At 35.0% G+C, this 19,373-nt stretch overlaps 1 protein-coding gene across 1 annotated transcript in view; it reads left to right on the forward strand.

Moving 5' to 3' along the window:
- Window positions 1-19,373, forward strand: part of SYCP1 (synaptonemal complex protein 1) — a 29,770-nt gene that overhangs the window by 1,661 nt on the left and 8,736 nt on the right. Inside the window, exons 4-23 of the mRNA XM_032987276.2 lie at window positions 1,241-1,405; window positions 2,234-2,301; window positions 2,489-2,562; window positions 3,829-3,887; window positions 6,401-6,470; window positions 7,106-7,179; window positions 8,160-8,268; window positions 9,480-9,574; window positions 9,706-9,890; window positions 10,806-10,873; window positions 11,995-12,056; window positions 13,229-13,333; window positions 14,281-14,384; window positions 14,854-14,971; window positions 15,219-15,289; window positions 15,944-16,025; window positions 16,521-16,583; window positions 16,696-16,758; window positions 17,444-17,506; window positions 18,743-18,859. Coding sequence (XP_032843167.2) covers window positions 1,241-1,405; window positions 2,234-2,301; window positions 2,489-2,562; window positions 3,829-3,887; window positions 6,401-6,470; window positions 7,106-7,179; window positions 8,160-8,268; window positions 9,480-9,574; window positions 9,706-9,890; window positions 10,806-10,873; window positions 11,995-12,056; window positions 13,229-13,333; window positions 14,281-14,384; window positions 14,854-14,971; window positions 15,219-15,289; window positions 15,944-16,025; window positions 16,521-16,583; window positions 16,696-16,758; window positions 17,444-17,506; window positions 18,743-18,859 — 1,815 coding nt within the window. The remainder of the gene's footprint in view (window positions 1-1,240; window positions 1,406-2,233; window positions 2,302-2,488; window positions 2,563-3,828; window positions 3,888-6,400; window positions 6,471-7,105; window positions 7,180-8,159; window positions 8,269-9,479; window positions 9,575-9,705; window positions 9,891-10,805; window positions 10,874-11,994; window positions 12,057-13,228; window positions 13,334-14,280; window positions 14,385-14,853; window positions 14,972-15,218; window positions 15,290-15,943; window positions 16,026-16,520; window positions 16,584-16,695; window positions 16,759-17,443; window positions 17,507-18,742; window positions 18,860-19,373) is intronic.

The following is a 19,373-nucleotide window of genomic DNA, read 5'->3' on the forward strand; positions in this document are numbered from 1 at the left end:
GATAATCATTTTGTCTTTCCTGTTTAAAGCTGAATCACTTAGAGGATGTATTTGTGATTCAGTGAACATGCCTGGAGATAAATCTTTAAATATTAAGGTGATTTCCAAGTTGTTTTTTTGTTGTTGTTGTTTGGTTTTATTTTTTTGTTTTGGTTTGGTCTTTTGTTTTTTTGTTTTAGTTCGAAAAAGTGCTTGGGCAGCCCAAGAGTTTTGATCAGAATAAGATTTAGGCACTTAATATCTTTGTAAGACTGGTTCTGAACAGTCTGTTGAAAGGCAGAAGGATTGAAGTCAAGAGTATTCTTTGGAAAACTGAAGCAAATTATCCCAATTACCTCGTCTGGCTTTATTTTATCTATAAACCAGTGAATTTAGTGGAGTGGTTTCCTCAATCATTTGATTCTTCTCGTAGCATCTTTACCAATGTTTTTCTGCTTTAATATAACTCAGTAAAGCTAAATTTTTTTGCAGCAGCTTCCTCTGCTTCCCAGATGCAAAATCATGTTTGCTGCAACAAAATGGAATGTATTTCTTACAGTCCTCCGAATGATTTTCATATACCTGAGAGCTGCCCCTATCAGCTGTTAAAGTCAGGACTGTAATAATATCATGCAGCCAAAACAGGGATAATGTTAGGTGACATCATACCTAAAACAAACTGTGTAACTGCCCCGTGGCCTATTGTACTACTCTTACCTGCCTAATCCACCGATCAAGCACTGCTTGTACAGCGCTTTAAAGATCTAAGAGCACAAGGTTGGTTGAGTTTTCTTCCTGCTTTGTGTATGAGTTAACTGCAAAAGCGTATCGCAAGTAGTCTTGTACAAGGTGTCTGAAGCTGCTTTTACTTAACGTAGCAGTATCTGTCAGAGCAAGAGGAGGGAAATGGTGTGAAGAACGTAGCAGAAGGAATCTTGGCTCTGCTGTTAGTTCTAGCAAAACTTATATTGACTTTTTATGGAGTGCAGTTGTCTGTATCTTTAAGACTATATTTTTAGCGATGTCACTATATCTGAAGGCAGTAGAGTATTTTTCACTTGTGTCTCTTGTTCTGTAATGTCTGTTGATACATACACAGTGGATGCACAAAGGTTTAAACTTGTTCCTGATTGTATATAAGCTTGTGTCACTATCAGTGGAAAAAAATTATTCTTGTGATATTTCTAAGAGATAAATATGTATCTGAAACATTACAAATTAAATAGCATTTGAGATTAAATTGTGGAACCTGTTTTAATAGAATACAGAAGTGTTGAATGAATTGTATTCAAAACTCTACAAAGAGGCTGAGAAGATCAAGCGGTGGAAACTAACTGTAGAATCAGAACTAAAGCAGAAAGAAAGAAAACTGCAAGAAAATAGAAAGATTATTGAAGCACAGCGTAAAGCCATTCAAGAATTGCAGGCTAGTATTGTACAATATACATTGGGTATGTGAAATAAAGAGAAAGTTCTTCCTGATCAGTATGAAAATACTATTCATACAATAAAATATTAAAAAAATGTTGCAGAGGTTGAAGAAATTTTGAACTGTTAATGTGATGACTTCAAAGAAGCTATTTAGCTAGATACTAATGACCTGTGGCTCTACTGTTATTAAAGGAAAAAGTAAAATTTTGGGTTTTAAAAATGGTTTTCCTCTTTTTAACAATACACATTTCATCTTTGTATTATTTACGTGCACATCACAGTATGGGTATGCAGAAACTTGTTCAAGACTGTTTTCATCTTCCTGGTATGTGTAAGGCATGCTTATGCATACTTCTGTATTCAGCACATACAGGAGGTAGTGTACTCTGCTTTATCCCAGTTTCTTATCTTGCTGGTGGTGATGGAGAGCTTTGTGACTGAAATGCATATTTTAAACAATTTATTAGTATTACTTTTTTTTTGTTCCTGTTTGTTTGTGTTGGCTTTGGTAAGCTGAGTTACCTTTGATTGACTTTTGCCTTGAGAAAACAGTTATTCTGGGGAGGAGTATGCACCTGTATTGTGTGAATGTATGCATGAATAACATACCTATAGGTGTTTCAGTTGCTGGTAAATTGTTTATTATTATGTCTTTTGTGCAGACTGTAATAACAGATGGCTCAGCATGTAATATCAGATAAAACGGGTTTCTCTCTTCTGATGCAGCAAATTACTTTTCCATGTGAGATTTGAGAAATGAAAGTGTATTTCTAGTATATTTTTAATAACTATGTGGTTTTGTATTTCTTCCTTATGAAATTAGTTTGAAAACGAAAAACTAAGTTTAAAACTGGAAGATGAGATATGTGAAAATAAAGATCTCTTCAAAGAGTAAGTAATACAGTCAAATATATTTTTGTGAAAACAGTTTTCATGCTGAGAAGTGTATTAGTATGGAAGTTACATATAGCTGTTAAATTGTAAAGGTCATCAGGGCATTTGCATTGTTACTACTTAGGCATGCAAAGTACCATGCCTTCCTGTGACAACATCTCACAGTATTTTTTCCCTCTTTTAGAAACAGCGCTTCAAGGCATCTGTGTAATCTGCTCAAGGAAACCTGTACTCACTTTACAGAAAAGTCTACCAAATGTAAATGCTATTTAAATTTTGATTTATGATAGTAAATGTGCTTCTAGTTTCCTCTAAATCCATGAAGGAAAAAGAATATTCTGTTCCAAATAGGCTTTCTGGTTGAGATAAACTATGTGGCTCAGCATCAGAGCAAGAGTAGAAGTGAAGCCATAGGTCTGATACATTTATGTTTTGTAATGTTAAGTCCAGAGGTTTTCTGAAGTCAATATGTTTGTTCGCTAAAAGGTTACAAACCTGGGAGCTATATAGGTGTCTAAATACTGATACAGGTGTAAGGCAGTAAAAGCAACCCTGATTAGCCAGGTCTTCTGAAGTCTTGTGTGTCCATTTTCAAGTCCTAGCGAGATACCTTGAATACATTGACATATGAGGTGGCACTTCATGCCTGTGTTTAGACAGTAGAATCTACTCTAGTTACCTTTCCTAGTTCATTTTAACAAATTCCCAGAGCTTGCGTTATCCTGTTCGGAGCAGTTACAGATTCATGGGGAAAAAAGTTCCAAACCCCAAAACATTATGAGTAACTAGCATTCTTCTCACTAAATTAATCAAGCCAAGATAACAGGTCAACCTAACAAAGTTGAAAATCTTGAGTTCTTAAAGTGTGTTCTTGACTTGGGATTTTATTCTATATGAAATTCAGAATTGTTATTATAATCTTTAAAATTTTACTAACTTGATCCTGGATGCTTAAGAAGTGTCTGTTCCTTTTTAGCCTTACTTTCACAAACACCTGAGTATAGACATACTGTACTTATTTAATAGCTGTATTTCTTTCCGTACTCTTCTATAATTTATTAGGGGAAAATAATATCAATTACAAAACCAAAAGAAGATGATGGAGTATTGTTACAATTCTATAATGACAGTTCTGTGGTCATAGGTATCTCTGCTGATGGGAAGAAATTCAGTGCTAAACCTTATATTACAGTTTTTCAAACACATTTTTGATACATTAATATTCAACAACATTAATGCTGACAATATAGTTATCTAAATTGATCCAGAATTACACTATTTGCCTAAAAAGTGTGATTGGGAAGGAAATGTGAAAAGCTGAGCTTGATTGATGTTTCAATGGAATATACATTTTCTCCAGATTATATAACCTTTGGCATTCTGTTCCATAATGATTTTGTTAAAATAAGAAGAGAGCCTATAATTCCTTCTATATATTTCATTATGCTGTTTAAGCATAGTGGCTTGGACAGCTGGCATTCTTTTTCAAAAGGAAAACTTTATGGTGTGTTCTTATTTTGATAGATGAACATGAAAGAGAAGAAACAAGGCAACTATACATGGATCTTAATAACAATGTTGAAGTAAGTGACGTGGCTTGTTAGAAGGCTCAAATGTGATTGGAATTATATGTCTGTGTTGAGCTATCTGAATTACGTGCATATCATAGAATGGTTTGGGTTGGAAGGGACTTTAAAGACCATCCAGTCCCACCCCCCTGCCACGGACAGGGACCCCTTCCCCCAGCCTGGGGTGCTCCCAGCCCCACCCAACCTGGCCTTGAACCCTTCCAGGGAGGGGGCAGCCACAGCTGCTCTGGGCACCCTGGGCCAGCGCCTCATCGCTTGCACAGTGAAGAATTTATTCCTTTTATCTAATCTAAATCTACACTTTTTCTGTTAAAAATTGTTGCACCTCGTCTTATCCCTATACCCCCTGATAAAGATTCCTTCCCCATCTTTCCTGTAGGCCCCTTTAAGTACTGGAAGGCCACTATAAGGTCTCCCCGGAGCCTTCTCTTCTCCAGACTGAACCCCCCCAACTCTCTCAGCCTGGCCTCCCAGGGGAGCTGCTCCAGCCCCCCCAGCATCTTTGTGGCCTCCTCTGGCCCCGCTCGAGCAGGTCTGTGTCCTCCTTATGAGCTGGACACAGCACTGCAGGTAGGGTCTCATGAAAGTGGAGTAGAGAGGGAAAATCCCCTCCTTTGACCTGCTGGCCACACTTCTCGTGATGCAGCCCAGGGTACAGTCGGCTTTCTGGGCTGTGAGTGCACGTTGCTGGCTCATAGTTTTCCATCCACTAATAGCACCAAATATTAGTGCTCTGCTCTCAAGCCACTCATCACCCAGCCTGTATTTGTGCTTGAGATTGCCCTGACCCCTGTGCGGGACCTTGCACTTAGCCTTGTTGACCTTCATGAAGCCTGCATGGGCCCACCTCTCTAGCCTGTCCAAGTCCCTCTGGATGGCATACCTTCTCTCCAGCATGTTAACTGCACAACACAGCTGAGTGTCTTCAGTGAACTTGCTGAGGGTGCACTCGTTCTCACTCTCCATACTGCCAACAAAGACGTTAAACCATGTCAGTCCCAACACCAGCACCTGAGGAATGCCACTTGTCACTGCTTTCCACTTGGACATCGAGCTGTTGACCACAACTCTTGAGGGTGACTATGCAGTCAATTTCCTATCCACTGAGCGGTTCATCCCTCAAATCGATGTGTCTCCAGTTTAGAGACAGAGATGCTGTGTGGGACAGTGTTAGATGCTTTGCATAAGTCCAGGTAAATTATGTCAGTTGCTCTTCCCTTATCCATCAGTGCTGTAACCCTGCTGTAGAAGGCCACCAAATTCATCAGGCACAATTTGCCCTTAGTGAAGCCATGTTGGCTCTCACCAATCACCTCCTTAATTTCCGTGTGCCGTAGCACAGTTCTGGAAGGATCCGCTCCATGATTTTGCCAGGCGAGACTGACTGGCCTGTAGTTCACTAGGTCTTCCTTTTTTTTTCCTTTTTGAATACGTTGAGATACTACTATACAAAGAACATTCTCTGATAAAGTCATTAGAACAGTCATGTGTGATTCAGGAAGTCCGGTTTTCAGTCACTTTTCAAGAATTGTATTATGTAGAGCACATTAATCGGATAAAGTGCAACAGTGTGTGGGATGTAAATCCATATGATCTGTGTGATATGTATGACCTGCTTAGTGTTAGGTGACTGCCATGACTTCTGTCTTCTGTTTGTACTCTGTTTCACCTATCTGGTGACTTCACAGAATGGCTAAGGTTGGAAGTATCCTCTGGAGAACATCTGGAGAACTTCCCCTGTTAAAAGTATGGTCAACTAGATCAGGTTGCATAGGACTGTGTTCAGTCAGGTTTTGGGGTCAGGTATATAAGGGTTATTCTAGTAGATAATTTTATTTAATGTAAAAGACAATATATAATAAAGATGAACAAAGAAAATTAATTCTAGTTTTGAGTGTGACAGAACAAAAAAATTCACTATGGGAACTGGTGATTTTGTGTGAAATACAAGATGTGTAAGGTGTGAATATTCCTTGACTTAAAGAGGGTTTTTGCCTTTCTGATTTGTTCAAGAAGTGTAGTCTTGCCAAATAAACTAATTTATCATATTTTTGTTATTAATTATTCCAGTGTGGAAGATAAGACCTTAGTATACTTATAATAGAGAAATGCGAGGCATCATTGTTTGGGAGTGATGAACTTAATACTAGGCAGAGCCAGAGAGTACGTGGTAAAATGGTTAAACATTAATTATAGGTTGTTGTATCAACTAGGAAAAGCACAACTCCTCCATTGTGATAGGGATTTACCAATATGGACCAGTAAAAATATTTCATCCTTGAAATTGTTTAGATCTTGAGCACAGAAATTCTTAAACTTCCAACTTTGAGTAATTATAACATTTTGTTAACTCAAAATATGTTTGTGCTCTGAATTATGGTTTTAACAAAATTTCTCCTACAAATATGAACAAGCTTCTAACGCTTTGTTTACAAACCATAAACATAATTCTTCATTACTGAAAATGCTGTTTTATGTGAATGTATATAACTGAATTTAATTTTTAGAGAATGATAATGGCATTTGAAGAGCTTCGTGTGCAAGCAGAGAACACCAGATTGGAAATGTGTTTCAAATGTGAGAATTCTGTTTATTGTGTTTATGCTACAGGCTTAACAATTTTGTACTTCATAGATTTTATTGCATGCAGTTTCAGGCCAGAAAGCTATGAAGTGCTAGAATGGTGAACAGGTAGCACTGTGATAGTCTAGACCCTCTTTTATTCATGCTGCCTACTATTAAATGCCTGGGCCCTTTTATTGTTTTTCTACCTGGTCAGATTGGAACTTTATTTTTTAAATAGTAACTCAAAGTCTGAGTTTTGTCTGTGAAGTACAGTTTAGAGATCACTACTTATTTTATGTAGCTGGTTTATTTAACTGAGAATGAACTAGTGTATAGCTACAGAAATTTTAATTAAATATCTGCTTTATTTATTATGTGCCTGTTTCATTTTTAGATGTGCATTTCTGCACATCTTGTAACAAACTATTAAGTAATACATAGAATAATGGACTAATTCTGTGGAAGGCTGGTGCCAAGATTATTTTGACTGATTAGAAAATAATTTCAGACATGACCTCAGCAATTACTCTTTAGGAAACCATTTGTACAGCTGTACAATTATAAGCAATCTTAAACTGGAAATTGTATTTTACTTGGAGTATATTTTAGCTAGTATATTAACTATGGATATTATTATATCTCAAAAGTAAAAGAAGAAGCAGAAAAAGTGGACAAGTTTGAAAAAGAATGCAAACTGGAAATCAGTATGAAGGAAAAACAGGTTTGCTCAGTTTTATAGTCTAATATGTACAGCTTTATTTCTGAAACAGATCTTGCAGTTTCATTAACATTTGAACACTTTTTTGTTCACTTTTTGCTTTTGTGACTTACTAGTATATAAAATGAAAAGATTTTAAAAGTGCTTTGTTGTTTGTAAAGTACTGGTATTTTGGAAGGATGGAAATTAATATCACAAATGACTTTTTGATGGTATGTTCCTTCTGTGTTATTTATTTGGAATAAAATCTGAATTAGACTGCTGTATCGTAACAAGGGACATCTTAGTGACAGGATTTAAAAGCACCATGTAAACACTGGATACTCCCTCTGTTATTTATACATACATGTGCCTTTATAAAGCGTCTTGTGCAGAAGCATAAAATTAGCAAAGCAGTCATCACTCCTCATAGTTAAGAAAGGTACAGTTCTTATCTGGTAAGAAGGAAGGTGGGAAGGAGGATGAGAATGTGTATCAAACCGCAGGCTGGTAACTGAGTTCGGGCATCAGAGATTAGAGTAAGTTTTTTGTAGTAGTGATGAGGTAACCATGAAGAAAGTCTGATTAAGCTGAAGAAATGTGATAAGAGCTTTTAGTTTGTAAGCAGGACTCTGAGTCTCTGCATCTGGAAAGGTCAAAAGTTTGTTTCTTCTGAGGATGGAAGTGACGTTGCAAAGGGGCAAGGAGTGTTTCTAAGCATCAGTAAAAAGGACGAGAGACAGCTGGAGCTGCGCTTAAGTCAGATTCTGCTAACTTTAGTGATGTTCCAGTATCTTTAGTCTGTTGGAATTAATAGTTTGAATTTGAACTGAAGAGATGTTTCATCCAGAGTAATATGACTTGATCAATGTTTGGCTAAGACCAACCACCTTATTTAACTTGAATGACATCAGTACGTATGCTAATCATACATGGTGCACAAATGAAAATGAGAATCTGTTCTTTTTCTAGACTTCATTATGATATTATTTTAATTTTGTTAGATTTCAGTTCTTACCCTACAGAGTGATGAAAAAGATGATATAATAAGAGACATCAAGACTCAGCTTCAGGAATCAACAAATAAGATTGCTGACTTAGTAGAAGCAAAAAGTAAGAGTTCTCTCTGCTATGTTAAAATGTAATTGGTTATAGAATTATAGGAAGCAGGATCATGATAATTTTACCCTGTTCCTTGTCAGCAGCAGAATTTTGGGGCCTTGCAGGTGATATTTTTGTTTGAAACAGAAGCTGTTGATGTGGGGTCAGGACTGGTAGCGTAATCTGTGTATGTATAAAGTCTAGGCCCTTATTTCATAACAAAGGTTTTCTTTTTAGGTATAGGCTACACCCTGGTTTTGTACTGACGTAGCAGCTTCAAGAAGTGAGGGTTTTTTATTTTATTCTTCAATAAACTCTAGTGTGAGCATGCTATACTACTGTAAAAATGTCATATACCCTATCATTCCTTTTCTGTAACAGAAGTAAGTTTTACCAGGGCACTGTATAACCCTGTCCCTATTCTGGATATTTTTCAGTTTCAGTTGGACTTTAGTATACTAAACACGGCATAATAATAGATAAAAGTGTTTTTCCTGGTTACTGGATAGATCTGTTTCAAATCAAGTTAGTGAAGGTTCTTCAAAGTATAATATTTGTTCAGAGTAGCCCATAAATAGTAGTCTTGTTCCGTGTTCAGCAAGACATATTTTCATACCTTTGCCAAATAACCCCCCAAAATGTTATAGCTTTTAAATGGAATCTTACTTGCAAACAGACAAACAGTTGACTGTGATTGGAAGTATAGCTGATTCTGAAGGGTTGTTTTTTAAGGGTGAGCCAACCAGTGAGGGCTTTTGAAGATTATAAGGGGAAAATACATTGCTTGAGTTTTGCAAACTTACAGTCAAGTGCCACTGAGGAAACTTACTTTTCAGGACTTGATTTTCAGCATTTTTGAGGCATTTATATTCCAAAATATTTATAGTATGTAATGCAAGTATCTTTGTTCTTTAGAACAGAGGCAGTTTTCAGCCTCCCCTTCCCTGGGGAGTGGGGAGGCAGGTTTTAGTATCGCTTTTATGCCAGATACATAGAAGTGACTGCATTTTGTTAAATTCCATAAATATATGTAATTTTACATTTTGGTTACTGTTACTTAATAAGTTGAATAATCTCCGTGGCTTTTTCCTTAACAATGACATGAATACATTATGTAACTTGATTAAGTTGTAGGAATGTATTTATCTGTAAAATAGAAATATAAGCATTTTTTAGTAAATATCCTATTTTTCTTAAAGGTAAGCATATCTATTTTTGCTTAGGACATGAAGGAGAAATGTTAAAGAAATCCCAGATCAATCAAGAACATTTGAGGGCAGAACTGGAAGAGGCCAGAGTTTCATTGCAAAAAACAGAGGTACAGCTTGCTTATAATTTTATAATTAGGTTAGACAAGTAATTGAATAAATAATTACTGATACTTTAGATAGGAAACAATTGTAGCTGTTTGTTGCAATACATGTTTAGAAATCTATAATTTTTTTGCAGGTTACTCAAAAGAGCTTAGAAACTGAATTGCAAACTGCAGTGAAAGCATTAATTCAGGTCACTGGAGAAAAAGAAGCACAGGTGGAAGAATGTAAAAAAACTAAGGCTTTGCATGCATCCCTGATAGAGGAGTTCGAGACTTCTACTTCCAGTTTGAAAAGCTTGCTGCAAAAAGAACAAAATAGGTAAATTAAACAGTTAAAATTCAAAGAATGATCTTACAGTTAAAATACTAGATTACTGAGCTGGTATGAATAAAACCTAAACTTCATCTGTGATCTGGTGTAATTATATTTTTTTGTAATCACTGATAACTTTTTAAAGTCCTTCACCTGTCTGATGATTTGGTTTATTAGCACTTGAAGACAGTTATGCTGTTTCCTTTTGCATGTATGCAGCTCTTAACTAAGTGAGCAGTAATCTCATTTAGCACTTGACAGTTCTTTAGTAATGGAACATTTAGTGAGGAAGATACTCATCTGATAATAGTACCGTTTAAAACCAATGACTATTATTAATGTATTTCAGGTTTTCTGTAGCTTTAAAAATTATGTATTTGTCAACCTAACAGCAATTAAAGTCAACCTTTCTAAAAATGAGAACAGAGCAGTAAAAGATGTATTTTAATACATTGCCACAACTGAGTTTTTCAAGAAACAGTGATTTGGGGTACCTGGCATTAAGATGTCTTCTAAGTAGTTGCAGTTTATGACAAAACCAAGAACAAAGGGATATGAAGCTGAAATTAGTTTCTTTGACACAGTGGTCTAAATGCAGAGAATTTAATGTAATGTTTCTCAGTTGTGCTGGTTGATTCTGCTCTCTAAGAAAAATAAATTTTTGCCCCACTCCTCCCTGATTTTCATAATTTTTAAGAAATACAGATTTATGTATGTATGTATTTTTTCACTTTTATGTCTGCTGTTCTGAAGTTGTAATAGTGAAATTTGCTACATCTTTGATGCAGATATGTCATCTGCCTGTTGAAAGGCAAATGTTCTTAAAGTGCTTGCCGTAAGACTTTGTCTTACTGTCCTTTAAATTTCAAATGCAGTGCTTTGTACTATACAGTATTTTTTTTTTAATTACCATTTTTTTAGATTGGAGAAATATGAAGATGAGTCAAAGCTACTTACCTTGGAGCTCAGAAATAAGTCTGCTGAACTGGGTAAGATTTGTAGAAAGAAAGAAAATGAACTAGGTAATAAAAATGTTTTCTGCTGTTTGCTGAAAATGGACTGTCCCTATTGCTTGGAAAAATGGTTTTATGGGACCCTGTACCTGTCAGGAATGCTTACATTTATTTTTACTCATCTGACTCCCTTTCCTTTGATAGTCATTGTAGCTGGCAACAGTCAAACAGCAGTGCTGTTCAGATCTCCATGTGTAAGACCATACACGGATGGATTCTCCTGGAAGTCATTTTGGTTTCTCTGCAGTTAAAGACTGAGAGCACTGCAGACCTGTTTGAGGCGTAGTGTTAGACTGCTGAACAGTAGATTCCAGGAATTACCTCTGTAGCTTGTAGCAGAGACAAAACACTTGAATTAAGCTTTTCTGCAGACCACTCTCCCCATGTTGGATGTAGAATCACACTGACAGTGGTTAGCTTTAAATATTGCTTTGGTATCCTGGGATTTCTAGATTTGTGCTTCTTAGCCACCCAGAGAAAGAGATCTATCTTTAGGAGAGTTTTCCCAGTGTGCCGTATATGTCTCTAGTCCTGATACCATAAGTGAGAAGTATAAGTTGAAGTCCTTGTATGTATTGAGAGCATCTAAAGATAGGTGTTCAAAAGTTAATCTAGAACAAGGTGAGATTTGACCTGTGAGAATTCCAGAGTGAAAATGAGTTTGATGTCCAGTACTTGCAAAAAATAGCAGTAATGTGAATGGGCACATAGAAAACATTTTGAAGTTACTACTAAGTGGTTTCCTTTTTCATCATATCCACGTGAATATCTTCAGCCGTCCAAATCTTTTTCTGGAAAAATGCAGATCCATCAATACTTGGAGATTACTCCATTCTTACAGTCCATGGTTTATTCGAAGCCATAATTGTGGAAAACATAATAGGTTCTGAATTCTTAATTCCCATTCAGATATATATTTGCTAATGTCTTTCTGAATAGTTTTCTCAACTCTACATTTGGATTAAGTCATAATTTAGCTATACAATTTCTGAACTTAATCCAACACGTTTTGAAAATTGGGTACTGCAAAGGGATAAATGCTTTATGCTGCCTGTGAATTAATGTGTTCAATTAATTTTACATTACATGTGCTGTAGAAGAGATGACTAAACTCAAAAGTGACAAAGAAAAGAAACTTGAAGAGCTGTCAGAAACACTGGTAAATGTTCCTTTTATTAGTCTCATGGCATTTACTTTTCATATGAAGAAGTCTCTCTTGATTTCTAAGTGTCCCAAATGCCATATATAAACACTGTTTAATATGCCTTAATGATGCTACTAAACGTCCTTACCTGTCTTGTAGACTATTTGAGTGTTTTCTTTGAAGGACTTTATTATTTCCACTGTTTTTCTTGGTTTGTTCTGCTTTGGTTTGGTTTTCCTTGTCAAGATTTTGGGTCATTTCCTTCTTCATTCATACCTATTCAAATGCCACTCTCTCTGGACATAAAGATTTCCCATTTTTAGTTATGCTTAGTATTCATTCTTTCCTCATTCTGAACCTTTCTGAAATTTTTTTTTTTTTTTTTTGTGATCAACCTTAGCTCAAGCCTTGTGAACATGTGACATTTAAGGCTAAGGAATCAACTAATTTTTGACAGTAAAGATAATTCCTCAAGTGGCTAGCTTTCTTCATAACACACTTCTGAACATTAAGCCTTATAAAAGCTGACCTCATTTTGTTGTTTAAAGGATAACCAAACTTCTGATACCACCCAGAAAAGGCAGTGGAATTCATGTAAAGGTTATGTGTGACAAAATGAAGAAACCAATAAGCAATTTCGTAGGTTCCATAGGTTTATTCCTTCACAAAGCTGTTGTGATTATTTTGCCAATTGTGGGGTGTTTAGTTATGGTGAGGTATCCTCCACACTGCAGTGTTCAGTGCCTAGAAACCATTACATACTGTGCTGATATATATCCCTTTTCAGATAAAACATTTAAGAATGTGCAGAAAGGTCTTATGGGTTATAACACCCTGTTCCATTATACTATATATATATATATGTGTATATATATATATTCCCATTATACTGGGTATTCTTTTGTACTTACAGGGAAATTTCATGAGGTAGTTAGCTCTGGTCCCTGTGAACTCTACTGAACTGTGACACAGGCCCATTTTTTGTTACATAAGTCTAAGCTATATGAAGTATGCTTTTAATACAGGCTTATTTTATTTATGATCTTGTATTTCCAAGTCTAAAAAGAAACTGCATCAGCTATAGTAAGACAGTGTGAAAGCAGGTTTGCATTTTACCACATATGTTTGTTCCTTATATACTGTGCATTGAATTTTCTGAACTGAGTTTCACTGATGTTCTTAAACAGGGAAAAGTTGAAGGACTTCTAGTGAAGAAGATAGATCTTGAGGCTACTGTAGAAAATTTGCAGGAGAGAGAAAAAGAAATGAAAAATATTCTCCAAATCAGAGAGGTCTGAATAAAGGGTGATAGTAACATGTTTTTATTGCTAAGTTATACATTATCACTTGTATATAAGAACGTAAGAAAGTACACAGAGTCAGACCAGTGCTCCGACCAATGCACTGCTCTGCTGGTGGCAATGGCAGCAGAAGATACTATGTAGTAGAAGAGCCTGGCTATTGCCCATGTACTTTCCTACAGTAGCTGTATTAAGGATGTTTGAGGACACATCCCTGTCACTTGCCCTTGCTATCAGTTTATGGACTTTTACATGTGCACTTGTCTTCTCTGTTTTTGAACAGATGCTCATGCTATTTGCCTCCTGTGATAAGAAATTCCAGAAGTTCATTATGTGCTGTGCTTAAAAACTAATCCCTCTCTCTCCCCCCTCCCCACCCCATTCCCCATCAATTGACTGTGATGTCAGTGTATCACCAGTTATTTGGAGGAAACAGTATTCAAAGCATTTCTATATTATACATTGCATTACATTACAAAGCTTGCCTTATCTTGTAATGGCAGCAAATTTCTGAGGGAAGAGTTTTGCTTAGTGGTTTGGGATGCATCCAAAATAAGTGCTTATTCTATCACATAGTACTGTAATTCTGTGATTTTTTTTTTTTAATTATTTATTTAGGTGAATGCAAAAGCTTATGATGTCTGAAGCAAACGTATGTTTAAAATAATGTCAAAGGAAAGCTAATTTTGCTAGTAATTCTGCAGACTATTTAGTTAGACTTATAATAGGGGACACATATAGCACTTTGATCAGAGTTCAGTATCTCATGCTACTTCTACATTACACCAGAGAGATGTAAAGATACGGTCTGGCTAATTAATGGCATGTATGCCATTTTGTTTCACCTTAAAGCTTTGTGTTGTCAGTTCATTTCTGATGGCTTTCATGACTTGTAGTTTACACATGTGTACTCAAAACACTTTCTTTTTCTTCTGTAGGAAGAAATCCATGATTTGAAAGTACAACTGTCCAATACAGCTGAAAAGGAACAAAATTATTTAGAACAGCTTATGACACTGAATACAGATTTTGAACAAAAGGCGTATGATCATTTTTGAAAATACAATATTAGCTTAATTTTTTTGTGTTATATAGAAGTTACTTTAATATACAGTGAAATGATCTGATTGTTTTCTATTGAAAATTTTTAACCTATGCACACAATATGACATCCTTTCTATACTTATATTTATAAACTACATTTTCTGTACTTATATGTATGTACTTGTTCCATATCTCTGTGACTTTGTTGGGTTAACATGAAGAGAAAGATTCTGAGTTCATTGCTAACCCTGCTTTGAACTGGATATTGAACTACATCAACAGCCGTTATATTTACATAATAGTTGAATCTTATTTTCTTTCTTTCTTCTGTCACCTTTTTCCATCACTGTAACTTAGCTGCAGAGCTTGAATTTGTAGATAGAGGCCTGAACTTTTTTCAGTGAGAAGTAACATTTTGTAAAGGATAAATTTAACTTAAAAGGAAATTTCAAATTGTTTTAAATTAGGCTAAAGAATGAACAACTAACAGTGTGTATCAATAAGCTTTTATTAGAAAAGGAACAAGTAGCAGAAGAAAAAAGTGGTCTGGCTACAGAACTAAAGAAACTGCAAGAAAGTCATGAGGCAAGTTGTAAACTTCTGCCTGTTCTTAAAGGACAACATTAATTTTAAAATACAAATCATATGGTAAACTGCAACATGACATGGTTCTGTAGAGTATCTGAACTATTTTTTTTGTGTTTGAAATACAAAGGAATTGCAGTTACCCTTGTGAATAAGGCAGGCCAAGATACTGCTTAAGATATCTTTGATTTTTTTTAAGATGTCACTTAGAATTTTATTAATTTGACTTACATGGGTCTTTATTTAGGATAGTAGAAAAAGAGAAGAAAATACAAAGCAGTTAGTTGAAAGCTTGGAAGAAGAAAATGCCCAGCTAAGGCAAGTAAAAACAAATATTAATGTACAATATTATTAAAGAAAGTAGGCCCAATTCCTTCCCAGTTAGTCTAAATGTTGTGATCATATGCTGCTTTCTGTGATTTTTAGACTAATGCTTTTTTTTAGGTTACATAGCAAACCAGAAACTATTTAGTGTTGATGTTGGCCATGTAGAAGTTTCTACAGATTAATAATACCTATTGCTACAGGAACAATTTTTGCCATAGCTTCATGTTACATACAGAGAGCTATTCTGTTCTACATTAACATCTTAGGTGTGAAGGAAATGAAAACCTAAGTTAAAGGTTATGGATTAAATGCGAAAATGTGAAACTGGTTAAATGTTACTCTCTGAAGTAGTCTCTGTACCACCAGCCCAGTAGACAGGCAGCCTTCTGTGTTTCATAGACGCATTATGATATTACAGATTAGAATACATTTTTCTCAGGTAAGGGTGTCTTTCCATACTTACAAAAAGTATGTACAGGTCAGACATTAACTTACAAGTCACATTTTAATTGAACATCTTACAAAGTGCTCATCAATATTAGCAGCTCTTTTTAGGAAATAAAGTATGGATTTATTTAGCAGTAGTGAAGAGAAGTTAAAGTTATTAAGTAAATATTCACTAATGCTTTTTAACTTGGCATTTAGAAATGAACTGGAGTCTTTGAAGGAGAAGATGGCAAAGAAAGGTGAAGAGATAAAAAATAAACTGGATGAAAGAGAAGAAAATGTATGCCTTATCCCATACTCTATCGTGAAAATACATAACATAACCTGTAGGACAAAATCTAAATGTGAAACTTACTTTTTTGTTTGTTTGGGGTTTTTTTTGTGCAAAGCTCTACCTAGGGATGTAATCTCTTACATATGCTTTCTTCTTTCAGTGCTGCTACCAGTTGAGTCAACATATGTACACATGCTGAGCCATTTTATTTTAAAAGACAAGGGCTTTCACTGGGATGTCTACTCTTAACATGGAGGCTTAGAAGTCCAGTTTTGTTATTTTTCAGGCAAACAGAGAACCCCTTTTATTTTATTTCTGTATAGCCACTTAGTGATGGATGGTGTATGGGTTGGCTTTCAATGTGTAATATGACTTCTAGTTTAAATATGTTCAAATATTTTTACTTTCTTACTGTAGTTTGAAAGCACACCTGTTTTGTTAACATCATAATGGATTTCAAAATTTTATTGTAAAGTCAAAGATTTACAATTATAATTCCAGGCTAAGAGTATTGAAAATGAAATTTCAAGAAAGGACAAGCAGTTGAAGATTCTAGAAAATAAGGTACGAAAATTAATTTTTTCATGCACTGTGGAGAACTTCATGCAGATTATTTTTTAAATTGTGAAGTTACTATTTTATTTTTATTAATTAACGTTTGAAATATCTCTTTTAGTTGAATAATTTAAAGAAACAGATGGAAAATAAAACCAAATGCGTTGAAGAGTTGCAACAGGAGGTAAGTACAGTTTTAAAAGCAACAAATACATAAAACATGGTATTTTGTGTTAAATGTTACTTTTCAACAGTTTCCATCTGGTGTGATATCTTTACATATATCTGTGTAATTTATAACATTTCCTTTCTTATCCTAACTCTGAGCAAATTAAGGAGTCACCTTTGGAATTACTTGATTTGTAAAATTATCCTTGCTTTTGAAAAATGCAAGTACAGAAATGATATCTTTAACAAAATTATACAGTATTCATTTACTACATGGTATCACTGATGTACTTGAAATAATAACCTATCTGAGTTATCAATAATAGAAGAGAGTTGTGCATTAGGACAAATTGTTAATAAGTGCACTGCAAAAACATATAACTTGTATTTTTGTCATGACATCTGCACATTTTCTGTCAGGAGCATCTGAGTTTTTCTTCCCATTCTGCACCCTCTTTCGTTATTCTCTGTCATTGCCCATGAGGAGTCTTTCATGAGGTCATGAAGTAACAGTAGTATTAATGTAGTTGAGCCCTTTTTTGTTTGGAGAATTGATCTGGAACCTGAGCTGCACAACAGAGAGCTATTTGCTTGCTGAAAGATGGAATTACGAAGATTCCGACCTACTTGATGCAGCTAAATCATTACGTAATTCTATTAACTTATGAAAAAATAGTGTTTGTTTTACTTTATTTTAACAGAATAAAGTGCTGAAAAAGAAAATTACTGCAGAAAGCAAGAAGACAAGTATGTATGAAGGGAAGGTAGGTTTAAATAACTTCATGTGCAAGATGAGTGTAAAGCACAAAGACTGAGTGTTTTAAGTCCCAGAGTAACTAATGATAATACATGCTAAGCACATTCATAACTGGTTTATGGATCTCGGATACAGATTTTACAGGAATGAACCCATAATTTTTGGAAGATGCTTCCATTTTTAAACAGGGGACACTGACTGCGCTATCAGACATTTGTAAGAGATGGGCATCACATCTCAAGGAATTACGTGCCTAATCAGTCCCTTTCTTTTTGGTTGATAGTGTATTGAACATAATTCAGTAATGCCAACCCATTGAAACAGAAAAGCAATTAAAGTAAATGCATGTGTTAATTACTTTAGGCAGTTCTTTTACTGTGTTCTACAATGTTAAGTCCCTGATTAGAGCACTGTGTCCAGTTTTGGGTACCACACTTGAACAAAGATGTGGACTGTTTTCAGGGCATTCCTATGAGAAATTTAAAAGGAAAAATTATAATCACAATGCATACTTGGAAGGAAAATATACCATAAACGAGTTAAAATCTTAAATAGATTTACAAGGGAGGGAATAAAGTCACAATCGGTATCTTTTTTTCAAAGAATACAGAGCATTTAGGGTGACTGCTTAGGAATACACTCTTCCTATTTGTTTTATACCAAATTCTTATTAATTTTAGTGGCTCAAAGGAATTAACCTTCTTTAGAACTAAACAAAATTCTGAAAATAAACTATTTATAGATAAATTGTTTCTTAACTGAAAAAAAAAAAAGATTTAGTTGTAAACAGAATACAGTCCTACTGCTAAGTCTTAGGAGACTATTTTAGGAGACTCAGTTATGCTTCATTTTCCTACCTTGCATTCCATGCCAGCAATGCTAAAGAGTTTTTTGTACAAAAGTCAGAATAGTGTCTGATTGCTAATGGATGGTTCCCGTATATTGTAATGACTCTTTGGGATTCACTAGTCTCTAGCTTTAGGACTTCTGTTGACTGGGGTGCACAGAACAGGTATAGGCTGTCTTTCCCATTGTGGTATTGCCATTGTTTTTATGAGTATTTTCTGACTCACTTCAAGTCAAAGTTCAACTCTTTATTAAAGAAAGCTCAACATTAAATAGGACAGTTCAATCTTATACCTGAAAAGTAGCAGAGTGGTTCTGCTGAAAAATAACAGGTAAAAAAATCATTGGCATATTTATTCCTGAACAAGTAACATCGGTAATTCTGCATTCTCAAAAGGTGAATAAATTACAGTTAGAGATGGAAAATATGAACAAGCAACATAAGGAAACAGTTGACATCTATCAAAAAGACATTGAAACAAAAAAAGTAAATGAAAATAAACTTCTTGAAGAGGTGAGAGTTGTTAATTTTTAGTGTACCTTTTATTTATTTTTTGATATATGATGGTTTTATGAAGCTATATTGGCCAGAGTTCTTGGTCTTAGGTAGCAGTCTTATTGACATAAACAGAACTTCTTGTGTATGAATGTGAGCAAAGCTTTAGGACATTAGATCCTTACATTGAAGTATTTGTATGTGTCTTTAAAAATGCGAACCCAGTTAAAAATTCTTTTTGTCAAGATACTGTTCACAGAAATTCTATTCTAGGTATAAACACAGCACAAGCAACTTAGATTGTAACTTTTCCCATATTAGTACTTTCTTGCCCACAGTTTTTTGATGGTAATATCAAAAAATGTTAGGGCAGAGTGCTTGAAATGGCCTTGTGGTTTGAAATGACACTGCCATGAAAGAATGGATGTACTTTTAATCTAGCTTTATTTGCCCATTGTAACAATATGTATAAAAGGTACAGGATTTGAAAAACATCTTAAAAGCAAATGAAGACTGCGCTAAATGAGACTAT

The sequence above is a fragment of the Tyto alba genome, unplaced genomic scaffold (genome assembly GCF_018691265.1).
Source record: "Tyto alba isolate M040663 unplaced genomic scaffold, T.alba_DEE_v4.0 Super-Scaffold_30, whole genome shotgun sequence".
NCBI lineage: Eukaryota > Metazoa > Chordata > Aves > Strigiformes > Tytonidae > Tyto > Tyto alba.